The sequence below is a fragment of the Phocoena phocoena genome, chromosome 5 (assembly GCF_963924675.1).
Source record: "Phocoena phocoena chromosome 5, mPhoPho1.1, whole genome shotgun sequence".
Taxonomy (NCBI): Eukaryota; Metazoa; Chordata; class Mammalia; order Artiodactyla; family Phocoenidae; genus Phocoena; species Phocoena phocoena.
This window is the reverse complement of record NC_089223.1, coordinates 29,633,079-29,646,653: the sequence shown is the minus strand read 5'-3', so window position 1 is coordinate 29,646,653 and position 13,575 is coordinate 29,633,079. Positions and strand designations below refer to the sequence as shown.

At 36.8% G+C, this 13,575-nt stretch overlaps 1 protein-coding gene across 4 annotated transcripts in view; it reads left to right on the top strand.

The window, feature by feature from the left end:
- LRBA (LPS responsive beige-like anchor protein) overlaps positions 1–13,575 on the top strand; it is a 748,187-nt gene that overhangs the window by 535,220 nt on the left and 199,392 nt on the right. For all 4 annotated transcript variants that reach the window (XM_065877627.1, XM_065877625.1, XM_065877628.1 and 1 more), the window contains one exon: positions 5,642–5,757. In XM_065877627.1, the coding sequence (XP_065733699.1) occupies positions 5,642–5,757 (116 nt within the window). The remainder of the gene's footprint in view (positions 1–5,641; positions 5,758–13,575) is intronic.

Genomic DNA, 13,575 nt, shown 5'->3' with positions numbered 1-13,575 from the left:
AAAGAAAAAACCATGTAAGTGAAGGAAGGATGTTTTAGGTATTTTAATAGTGGTTAGTTGAGATGGAGTGCTTTGGATAAGATGGTCAGAAATGTCTTCCTATGTGACTTTAAATTTTGATTTGAAGGACTGGAATCAGCTAACCTTTGTAAGAGTGAATAGCATGTGTAAAGGCCCTGAAACTTCCAGTGTTTTAAGGAATGTTGGAAGGCAAGTATCACAGGCACTTAGTGATGTCAGGAAGATAGTGTGTCAGTTTGGAGGCGGGAACTTACTGTAGAAATCGAAGTGAAATGTAGTATCATTGAAGAGAGACATCTTTCTTTTGGGGGGGGGGAGTATAATTGCTTTACAATGTTGTGTTAGTTTCTGCTTTACAGCAAAGTGAATCAGCTATTTGTAAACATATATCTCCTCCCTCTTGAGCCTCCCTCCCACCCACCCCCCCATCCCTCCCCTCTAGGTCATCACAGGAAGAGAGACATCTTGTTTAGAGACTTTAAGGAGATACAATTTCTGTGACTTGGAGATTAGCTAAATTTGGAGGAAGATAAAAAGGGGAGGCATCCAGTGTGTCTCCCCAAGTTTCAGCTTGAACTGCTCAGTAGCACAGACTGAGATGGGGAACACTGTAGAAGGAGTACCTGTATGTATCTACCCTCCCATACCCCCCATGGTTGGGGTTGGGGGGGGCAGAAGTGAATGAACTGAAAAGGAGAAGGTTAGTTTTAGATCTGTTGAAATTGAAACCCCTGAGAGATGTCTAGACTGAAATGTTGAATAGGAAGTTAGATATAAGAAGGTATGGCTAGAGCGCAAATGAAAAGCGTAGTAATTGGGAGTCATTACCATTTAGATGAAATTTGAAGCCTTGAGAGGAAGTGAACTCACCTGGGGAGAGACATAGAATGGGCAGGAGAAAAGAGGGCTGCATTCTGAGGAAATGCAACATTTAAATGTTAAGTAAATGAAAGAGAAAAAACAAAACAAAAACAGAAAGGCCTTGAAAAATGGGAAATCCAGGAAAATGTGATGCCAAAGAATGAGAGTATTTCAAGAAGGTAAGATGTGATGAGAAATCAGTAAGACGTAGACTGAAAAAAGGCCATTGCATGTAGCAGCAGCAGTTTTTGGCAGCCAGAGGTTGATTGTTGTGTTTGTCTATTCAGTATCAACAAGTTCTAGTTGGCAAGCAGGCCCTTGAATTTTGTTGCAGCCTTTGGGCTGTCTCTCTTGGTTCTGGTTTAGGTGTGAGACTTTTGACTTCTCAGTCAATAGGACATGAGTAGGTAGAGATATTTGGATTAAATCCTGACCTACTACTGTTGGCAAATGTCAGGAGAATTAATCCTACTATCACTCATCTACCTGTAGCTCTTGATCTGGAATATTCTCTCTGACACTTTATGAGTACTTGACAGTATAAGCATATACACATCAATACCAGTTATAAGCCATAACAACATACTGAACCAACCCAAAGTTTCTACCTACAATATCATTTTAGTTTTCTCTTCACTAGTTTTGCCCAACCCTATCACTTGATTCAGGCATTTTTTTTTTTTTTTTCTGTAAGGGAACACTAATCAAGGAGTTTCACACATAAATAATCAGAGGTTATAACAGCTACCAGGAGATCATATTATCTTGCAGTTTGAAGCTTGGTGTGAAGTACATGGATGAGGTTAGGATGAGCAGAGGTTAGGCCATAGGGGGTGACTGGAGTGGTAGGAGGGCTTTTTTCTCCTTTTATTTCTTGCTCCATGGTCTGTACCAGTTTCTCCCCTACATACCTCCCTGCATTTAGAGTGCCTGGGCTTGAGAGCTCCTTTTTTTTTTTGTTTCCAGACATGCTGCTGCAGCTCTTCAGAGTAGCCCTTGGTGCTTTTGGTAACTTCTGCACTCAGCAACTCCTCCTACAATGGTACAGAGAAGGACAGTGATTTGGATTTCTGTATCCAAGAGAGCTATAACATATCAAAATTTATGGGATGCAGCTAAAGTAGTATTCAGGGGGAAATTTTATAGCTTTAAATACCTATATCTGAAATACAGAAATGCCTAACATCAGTAACCTAAGCTTCCATCTTTAGAAACTAGAAAAAAGAAGAAGCTAAATGGAAAACAAGTAGGAAAAAATGACTAAAGAAAATTAGAGCAGAAATCAATGAAAAACAGACAAAAAACAATAAAGAAGATCAATTAAACAAAAGCTGATTCCTTAAAAAGCTCAATAAAATTGACATTCTTTTAACTGCCTAACTATGAACAAAAGAGATAGTATGAATTACCAAAGTCAGAAATGAAAGAAGGGACTGCACTGCTTACCATGTAGAAATTAAAAGGATTAGAAGGAAATATCCTGAACAGCTTCAGCCTACAAATTAAGACAATTGAGATGAGATGGGTAAATTCCTAGAAAGACAGAATTGTCAAAACTGACTCAAGAAGAAATTAAAATTCTGAATAGACCTATATAACAGGTCCATTGAATTAGTAATTTAAAAACCTTCCCACAAAGAAGAGTCAAAGCCCAGATGGCTTTACTGGTGAATCTTATCAAATAGATAAATTAGAAAAGATATCAATCTTTCATAAACTCATCCTCAAGACACAGGAAGAAGAAACACTTTCTAGCTCATTCTATGAGGCCATCTTTACCCTAATACCAATGCTAGGCAAAGACATCACAAGAAAAAACAAGCTAGCAAGAGAAAACTGTAGACTAATATCCCTAATGAACATGTATTCAAAAATCCTTTACAAAATATTATCAAACCAAATCCAGCAATATACAAAAAGGATTATAAAGTAGCCATGTGGGTTTTATCACAGGAATGCAGATTGGTTTAAATGTGAAAATCAATTAATGTTATGCATGAAGTTAATAGAATACAGGACCAAAAAAAAAAACCCACATGATCATCTCAGTAGACACAGAAAAAGCATTTGACAAAATGAAACATGCATTCATGACTAGAAAATCTCAACTGACTAGAAATATAAGGGAATTTCTACAAACAGATAAACAGCAACCATCAAAAACCCACATAACATACACTGTACTTAATGTTGAAAGACTGAATGCTTTTCCTCTAAGGTCAGGAAGGCTAGGATGTCTTCCATTGTCACCACTTCTATCAATATTATATTGATATATAATGTGTGCTAAGCCTGTGTGATAGGAAAGGAACGGAAGGGAAAAATCAAAGGCATCCAGATTGGAAAGGGAAATGTCTTTATTCCTAGATGACAAAAGACATGTACAATTTTTGCAATGAAAAGTATAAAACACAGCTGTTAGAAAGTAAAGACAGACATCAGTAAATGGAGACATTCCATATTCATGGATCAGAAGGTTCAATATGATTAAGATGTCAATTCTTTCTCAATCTATAAACTTAATACAATTCCTGTCAAAATTTAGTACACTTTCTGGGAGAAATAGAGAAGCTGAAATACAGTGGATCTAGAATTGCCAAAACAATTTTGAAAAAGAACAACAAAATTACAGAACTTATACTATCTGATTTCAAAACTTACCATAAAACTATAGTAATCAAAATGTGTGCTATTTATACAAGGATAGGCACATAAATTAATGAAACTACATTGAGAATAACGAAATAAACCCTTGCATTTAGGGTCAGTGGCTTTTTAAGAAACGTGCCAACACAATTCAATGAAGAAAGGGTAATCTTTAAACAAATGGTACTGTAATGACTGGATAGTCACATGCAAGAAAATGAACTTCAACACTTACCACACACTGTTCATAAGAATTAAGGTGTGTCATAGACCTATATTTAAGATCTAAAACTAAAAAATTTCTCAAATAAAATATAGGATAAAAACTTTATCATCTTGCAGTAGGCAGAGAGTTCACATGTGACACCCAAAAGCATAATTCATAAAAGACAAAAATTGAGAAGACGGATTTAATCAAAATTTAAAATGTTTGTGCTTTAAATATATCACTAAGTATGTGAAAAGGTAAGCCACAGACTGAGAAATATTTGCACATCACGTATTTGATAGACTTGTATCCAAAATGTATGAAGACCTTTGACAATTCAATAATAGGACAGAAGCAACCCAATTAAGGTAAAAAAGATCTGAATAGTAATTTCCTCAAAGAAAATAAACAAATGGCTGATTAACACATGAAAAGATGTTCAACAATGTACATTAAAATTATAATAAGATACCATTTTACACTCACTAGAATGGCTATAATAAAAATTTCATACAATAGCAAGTATTGGCAGAGATGTGGAAAATTTGGAACATCATACATTGTTTGTTGGAATGTATAATGGAAGACAATTTGGCAGTTTCTCAAAAAGATAAATATTAAGTCAACAGACAACCTGGCAATTTCTGTCCTAGGAATCTACCCAAAAGAAATGCAACCATATGTTCAGCAACAACGTGTACGTGAATGTTCTGAGTAGCATTTTTCATAATAGCTAAAAACTGGAATAATTTAAATGTCTATCAACTGGTGAATGGATTTTAAAAATGTGGTATATTCTGTATTCATACAATGGAATACTATTTACAGTCAAAAGAAATCAACTGCTCATACACGCTGCCACATTGATGAACCTCAAAACATTATGGTTAGTAGAAGAAGCCTGATGCAGAAGATTACATGATGTATGATTCCATTTATCTGAAATGTTCAGAAACGGCTAGTTCATAGAAACAGAAAATAGATTGATAGTTGCCTAGAGCTGGGGATAGGAATAGGAATTAACTCTAAATAGGCACAAGGGAAGTTTTAGTGTTGATTAAAATGTTCCAGAATACAATGTGGTGATAATTGCACAACTCTAGAAATTTACTTTAAAAAATCATTGAATAGTACACTTACAAGGGTAACTTTTGTGTTACGTAAGTTATACCTTTGGAAATAAAGCTTGAAAAAAATATGTATCTTGTCCTTAGTAGTAGGAAGAACTGACAGCATACTTCTCTGAGATTCTGGGCTCTGAATGTAGTAATTAATCCTCCCACCTATTTCCCACTGCTACTTAGTATTGGTCAGTTATATCCTTTGTTACTTACATTGCATTAAGAAAACAGAAAACTTGGTCTACTATTAGGCTGTATAAAAGAATAATAGTTTCCCTTACCTTTATCCGAACCCACAAATGGACACCTGAGGAGCTGGGATCCTCTTTCCCCTATTACAATGGGTATACAAAAATAATGTTTAAATTTGCAATGTACAAATATGCTGTCTTTAAGAGATGACTATTTAAACTGATAAAGATGTGAATACAATTTTATGTGTATTACTTAGTTACTATAATTACTTTTGTATCAGTAAGGCAGTGAATTATTAATCATACAGTTATTAATCAACATTTATGGAGCCTAGATATTATAATGGCTTTGTAATGACAGCTTATCTTGATGAATAGAATATGGGTAATAGACCTGTGACTCATCCAAATCATTCATTTAACCATTAATTATAGATTGAAACATCTCTAGCATTCGTTAGTATAACATGAATAGAATGTCTCAGAATAATACAGATGCCATTTTGAATGAGCACAGAAGTCATGATTTATTATTGATCTAATTAATCTTAAGTTTAATTTGATTCTATATCAAATTCTTTTTCTTGCAGGCGTATCTCATTAGCTAGTCCTCGTCAACTTTTTAAAGCTTCTAATATGACCCAGCGATGGCAACACAGGGAGATTTCAAATTTTGAGTACTTGATGTTTCTCAACACAATAGCAGGTAATTTAAGCTCACATGTTGATGTATTTCAAATTATAAATTATTAATAGTGATATGATTAGATTATTTTGAGTATTTGTATAAATAGAGTCATTCCATGTAAAGCTAAAGGCATAAGCAAGCATACAAAGATGGGAAGAAATGCAGTATAGCTAAAGAACAATTAATGGTATAGTATGTGTGTGTGTGTGTGTTTTTGCGTGTACATAAAATATATATTCATAAAGGTATAATGAAAAAGAACTAGAAAGGTACTTGGAGACATTATGCAAGATTTTTTTGTCAGTTTGAGGAATTGGCAGTCAACTTACAGGGAAACGTTTGAAAGTTTTTGAACAAATGAGTAATATCAGAACTGTATGAAAAGTTGGAAGCAGTATGAAGGATAAATTATGGTGTAGAGAATCTAGGTAGAGAGCAGAAGTTAGGAAGCAATTACATATAAAAAGTAATGAGGGCCTGCATTAGAGAGGTGACAATAGGAATTAAAACAAAGGATTAGATAACACAAGAATTGGACTTCCCTGGTGGCGCAGTGGTTGAGAATCTGCCTGCCAGTGCACGGGACACGGGTTCGATCCCTGGTCCTGGAAGATCCCACATGCCACGGAGCAACTAAGCCCATGTGCCACAACTACTGAGCCTGTGCTCTAGAGCCCATGAGCCACAACTACTGAGGCTACGTGCCGCAACTACTGAAGCCCACCCGCTTAGAGCCTGTGCTCCACAACAAGAGAAGCCACCGCAATGAGAAGCCCACACACCACACAGAGTAGCGCCCGTTCACCACAACTAGAGAAAGTTTGTGCGCAGCAACAAAGACCCAATGCAGCCAAAAATAAATAAATTAATTAAACAAACAAAAAAAGATAACACAAGAATTTACAAGGTACAAACCATTTGCCATGCAGCCGACTGAATGTTGGGATTAAATGAGAAAGATGTGTCAGAAAAGACTTCCAGGCTTCTGCTCTAAATCATGAGGAAAATGGTGGTGCAATTAAAGGGAGAAGTCAAAAAATTGATCTAGAGAAAGATGAATTTACTGTGATAGCAGGACATCCAAGATAAGATATCAAAAAGAATTGTTGGAGTACAGGTTAAGTGAGGGTATTTGGAGCTTAGAGATAGGACATTGGATTTCATCTGCATAGAGAGGAAATCACCAAGAGAGAGAGTTGAGATTACCAAGCCAGGTGATATAGAAAGCAGTGAGGTAAGGTCTGGGGAATGCACTTGAGCATAACAAAAAGAAAGAGGGAAAGTTATTAAAGAAGAGAAGAGAATGACTGACCCCAGAGTTTATAGACTTAGTAGGAGGAGAACTAAGGTGAAGCAAATGTCTTGAGATACAAGGGGAAAGGGAGAAAGGCCTTGGCCACTGTATTAGATGTGGTGGAGAGGTAAGGGAGAATTAAGAGTGAGTACAGGCCATGCCTTTGGCTTTAACATCTCAGGACTTACGGATTACTTTATAGGGGTTTGTTTTCTTTCTTTTTTTTTTTTTAAATATTTATTTTATTTATTTGGTTGTGCCAGGTCTTAGTTGCGGCAAGCTGGCTCCTTAGTTGTGGCATGAGAACCCTTAGTTGCAGCATGCATATGGGATCTAATTCCCTGACCAGGGATCGAACCCAGGCCCCCTGCATTGGGAGTGCTGAGTCTTATCCACTATGCCACCAGGGAAGTCCCTAGGGGTTTATTTGCAAAACAAGCAAAATAGTTTGATTATAAGGACTGAATGGTTCGAGATTAAACGAGAATATTAGATGTAGATTACAGTTTTCTTGTGTAATAGTAAAGAGAGGGTGAGTTAAGGCAGTGGAGAGTAACTATGAAAGAGGAAGAGAGAGGAAAAGTAACAATTCACATTATGAGGGAGACCTGTTCAAGAGCTCAGGTGGAAGAATCATACCTCCCAGAGAATACAGACACTGTTGGAAAAGTGGAGAAGAAAGGGCATAGTACGAAGAATTGGAATTTCAGGGCTTACACTGAAAAAGTCTAAGATTCATCAGTTAGGAAGATAGTCATCTGAGGGTCCATTGAGGGAAAGGAATAAAGAAGGTTTGGACAGTTATGTGGAATTTAGTAGGGATTGTATAACTAGAGACTGAAAGGATTTTTAAGTAATAATGAGAGACAGGAAACTTATGTAACAAGTTTAAATGGGCATCTTTTGTACATGATAAATCAGTTAACACCTAAATTGAATGCAGTGTAATAATTATGGACAGCATTTATGAAATGGTCTACTCTCAAATAACTTCTAGTGTGCTTATAGTGTCTTTTAAATATATCCCCTGTATATTCTCTTTAAAGAATAGAATCAATAATTTGTTTTGGATGGTTTTTACGTACACTAGAGGCTGGGGTGGAGTCTCATGTTATTTAATATTTCTTTTACAGTGTTATCTGTGATACGTATAGGTTCTCATGATATCTGACACATTTCCCAAAAGACAGTCACTAGGCGTTCAGTAACTAAATATTGAGTTTAACTTACTTAATAAAAGTCTGTTTACAGTGAGCAGGTGCGTACTCTTTTTCTCGTAGATACAATAAACTTGATTATTTAAGCAGATAGGCTAAGAAGAGGATTTTACTGTTTACTAACATCTCAATCAGGAAAATGTGAGAGAATGGAGACATCAAAATAGACTGTTTTTTGCTGTTTAAGTTTGGTTATTTTTTTCTGGGAGAAGTTAAAATTGACAGAAATATGTAATGACATACATACTTCTGAATTAAAATTGTCCTAGTTATTCATGTTTCCTAGGACTATTTCCAGGTCAATCAAGGAAGAACTCTGTTACTCTAATAGACCTCAAGCCCATGATGAATACAGTGAAATAAAATGTTAAAAGCATCAAATCAGGTTGTAGTCCTTGCTCTGCTCCGTCCAATCGGGGAACTATTTACCCTCTGCTCCCAGGTCTCTCAGGCAGCCACTCTCATGGGCACATGCCCAGAAGCTGCTCCTGCCCCACGCTCCCTCCCTCTGCCTTTCACTTCCCAGCTGCCAAGATCTTGGAAGCTTTGAAGCTCAGCAGAGAAGGCAAATTCATTGAGAACAGTCTGTAAAGTGTCAAGCAATATCCAGATATTACCAGCACTATGCCTGTCCCCTGCCTGAACCTTGGATTCTTCCACGGAGTGAGTGGTCCTGGGTCCTACATTGGCATTGCTCATTTGGCTGATGAAGACATATTGACAAAGTTGTTGGTTATTCCCTTTTGCATTCTCACTAGCAATGCAAAAGAGGGACTGTTTCTCCACACTCTTGCCAACAGAGTATATTGTCAAGCTTTTGAACGGTTGCTAATCTGGTACCACAGGACTGCCTGCTTGCTGAGACCCCCTGTAAAAGCTCCATACACCCTGGTATTGAGCTTTCCGAGGAGGTAACAGTATTCAGAGAGGGTCTTGGTGCTCCGACTGGGTGTCAGGCCTGTGCCTCTGAGGTGGGAGAGCCGAGTTCAGGACATTGGTCCACCAGAGACATCCCGGCTCCATGTGATACCAAACGGTGAAAGCTCTCCCAGAGATCTCCATCTCAAAGCTAAGACCCAGCTCCACTCAACAACCAGCAAGCTACAGTGCTGGACACTCTAAGCCAAACAACTAGCAAGACAGGAATACAACCCCACCCATTAGCAGAGAGGCTGTCTAAAATCATAAGGTCACAGACACCCCAAAACACACCACCAGTTGGGGTCCTGCCCACCAGAAAGACAGGATTCAGCCTCATCCACCAGAACATAGGCACTAGTCCCTTCCACCAGGAAGCCTACACAACCCACTGAACCAACCTTAGCCATTGGGAGCACACACCAAAAACAACGGGAGCTACGAACCTGCAGCCTGCAAAAAGGAGACCCCAAGCACAGTAAGTTAAGCAAAATAAGAAGACAGAGGAACACACAGCAGATGAAGGAGCAAGGTAAAAACCCACCAGGGCAAACAAATGAAGAGGAAATAAACAGTCTACCTGAAAAAGAATTCGGAGTAATGATAGTAAAGATGACCCCAAATCGTAGAAGTAGAATGGAGAAAATACAAGAAACGTTTAACAAGGACCTAGAAGAACTAAAGAGCAAACAGACAATGATAAACAGCACAATAAATGAAATTAAAAATTCTCTACAAGGAAACAATAGCAGAATAACTGAGGCAGAAGAACGGATAAGTGATGTAGAAGATAAAATAGTGGAAATAACTACTGCAGAGCAGAATAAAGAAAAAAGAATGAAAAGAATTGAGAGAGTCTTAGAGACCTCTGGTTGGTATTAAACATACCAACATTTGAACTATAGGGGTCCTGGAAGAAAAAGAGAAAAAGGAAGGGACTGAGAAAATATTTGAAGAGATATTTGAAGTTAAAAACTTCCTAATATGGGAAAAGAAATAGTCAATCAAGTCCAGGAAGCGCAGAGACTCCCATACAGGATAAATCCAAGGAGAAACACGCCAAGACACACATTAATCAAACTATCAAAAATTAAATACAAAGGAAAAATATTATAATTGACAAGGGAAAAACAACAAGTAATATACAAGGGAATCACCATAAGGTTAACAGCTGATCTTTCAGCAGAAACTCTGCAGCCACAAGGGAGTGGCAAGACATATGTAAAGTAATGAAAGAGAAAAACCTACAACCAAGATTACTCTACACAGCAAGGATCTCATTCAGATTCAATGGAGAAATTAAAACCTTTACAGACAAGCAAAAGCTAAGAGAATTCAGCACCACCAAGCCAGCTTTACAGTAAAAGCTAAAGGAACTTCTCTAGGCAGAAAACACAAGAGAAGGAAAAGACCTACAATAACAAACCCAAAACAATTAAGAAAATGGTAATAGGAGCCTACATATCGATAATTACCTTAAATGTAAATGGATTAAATGCTCCCACCAAAAGACATAGACTGGCTGAATGGATACAAAAATAAGGCCCGTATATATGCTGCCTACAAAAGACCCACTTCATACCTAGGGACACATAAAGACTGAAAGTGAGGGGATGGAAAAAGATATTCCATTTAAATGGAAATCAAAAGAAAGCTGGAGTAGCAATTCTCATATCAGACAATATAGACTTTAAAATAAAGACTATTACAAGAGACAGAGAAGGACACTGCATAACGATCAAGGGATCAATCCAAGAAGATATAACAATTGTAAATATTTATCCACCCAACATAGGAGCACCTCAATACATAAGGCAAATGCTAACAGCCATAAAAGGGAAATCGACAATAACAAAATGATAGTAGGGGACTTGAACACCCCACTTTCACCAATGGACAGATCATCCAAAATGAAAATAAATAAGGAAACACAAGCGTTAAATGATACATGAAACAAGATGGAGTTAATTGATATTTATAGGACATTCCATCAAAAAACAACAGAATACACTTTCTTCTCAAGTGCTTGTGGAACATTCTCCAGGATAGATCATATCTCGGGTCACAGATCAAGCCTTGGTAAACTTAAGAAGATTGAAATCATATCACATATCTTTTCCAACCACAATACTATGAGACTAGATATCAATTATAGGAAAAAATCTGTAAAAATTACCAACACACTAAACAATACACTACTTAATAACCAAGAGATCACTGAAGAAATCAAAGAGGAAATCAAAATATACCAAGAAACAAATGACAAAGAAAACACGACAACCCAAAACCTATGGGATGCAGCAAAAGCAGTTCTAAGAGGTAAGTTTATAGCAATAAAATCCTACCTCAAGAAACAAACATCTTAAATAAACAACCTTAACCTTACACCTAAAGCAATTAGAGAAAGAAGAACATAAAAACCCCAAAGATAGCAGAAGGAAAGAAATCATAAAGATCAGATCAGAAATAAATGAAAAAGAAAAGAATGAAACAATAACAGATCAATTAAAAGCTGGTTCTTTGAGAAGATAAACAAATTGATAAACCATTAGCCAGATGCATCAAGAAAAAAATGGAGAAGACTCAAATCAATAGAATTAGAAATGATAAAGGAGAAGTAGCAACTGGCACTGCAGAAATACAAAAGAACATGAGAGATCTCACCTCATATAGGTGCCATTTTATTGGCACCTATATGCCAATAAAATGGACAACCTGGAAGAAATGGACAAATTCATAGAAAAGCACAACCTTCCAAGACTGAATGAGGAAGAAATAGAAAACATAAACAGACCAATCACAAGCACTGAAATTGAGACTGTGATTAAAAATCTTCCAACAAACAAAAGCCCAGGACTAGATGGCTTCACAGGCGAATTCTATCAAACATTTAGAGAAGAGCTTACACCTATCCTTCTCAAACTCTTCCAATATAGCAGAGGGAGGAACATTCCCAAATTCATTCTACGAGGCCACCATAATCCTGATACCAAAACCAGACTAAGGTGTCACACAGAAAGAAAACTACAGGCCAGTATCACTGATGATCATAGATGCAAAAATTTCCAACAAAATACTAGCAAACAGAATGCAACAGCACGTTAAAAGGATCATACACCATGATCAAGTGGGATTTATCCCAGGAATGCAAGGATTCTTAAATATGCACAAGTCAATCAGTGTGATAAACCACAATAATAAATTGAAGGAGAAAAACCATATGATCATCACAATAGATGCAGAAAAAGCTTTTGACAAAATTCAATAGCCATTTATGATAAACTCCCTCCAGAAGATAGGCATGGAGGGAACTTACCTCAACATAATAAAGCCCGTATATGACAAACCCACAGCCAACATCATTCTCAATGGTGAAAAACTGAAACCATTTCCTCTAAGATCAGGAACAAGACAGGGTTGTCGACTGTCACCACTATTATTCAACATAGTTTTGGAAATCTTATCCACATCAGTCAGAGAAGAAAAATAAATAAAAGGGATACAAATTGGAAAAGAAGTAAAGCTGTCACTGTTTCCAGATGACATAATACTACACATAGAGAATTCTAAAGATGCTGTCAGAAAACTACTAGAGCTAATAAATAAATTTGGTAAAGTAGCAGGCTCAAAATTAATGCACATAAATCTCTTGCATTCCTATACACTAATGATGAAAAAATCTGAAAGGGAAATTAAGGAAACACTCCCATTTGCCATTGCAACAAAAAGAATAAAATACCTAGGAATAAACCTACCTAAGGAGACCAAAGACATGTATGCAGAAAACTATAAGACATTGATGAAAGAAATTAAAGATGATACAAACAGATGGAGAGATATACCATGTTCTTGGATTGGAAGAGTCAACATTGTGAAAATGACTATAGTACCCAAAGCAATCTACAGATTCAGTGCAATCCCTATCAAACTACCAATGTCATTTTTCACAGAACTAGAACAAAAAATTTCACAACTTGTATGGAAACACAAAATACCACGAATAGCCAAAGCAAACCTTGAGAAAGAAAAACAGAGCTGGAGGAATCAGGCTCCCTGACTTCAGACTATACTACAAAGCTACAATAATCAGGACAGTATGGTCCTGGCACAAAACCAGAAATACAGATCAATGGAGCAGGATAGAAAGCCCAGAGTTAAACACACCCACATATGGTCACCTTATCTTTCATAAAGGAAGCAAGAATATACAATGGAGAAAAGACAGCCTCTTCAATAAGTGGTGCTGGGAAAACTGGACAGCTACATGTAAAAGAAATTAGAACACTCTCTAACACCATACACAAAAATAAACTCAAAATGGATTAAAGACCTAAATGTAAGACCGGACACTATAAAACTCTTAGAGGAAAACATAGTAAGAACACTCTTTGACATAAATCACAGCAA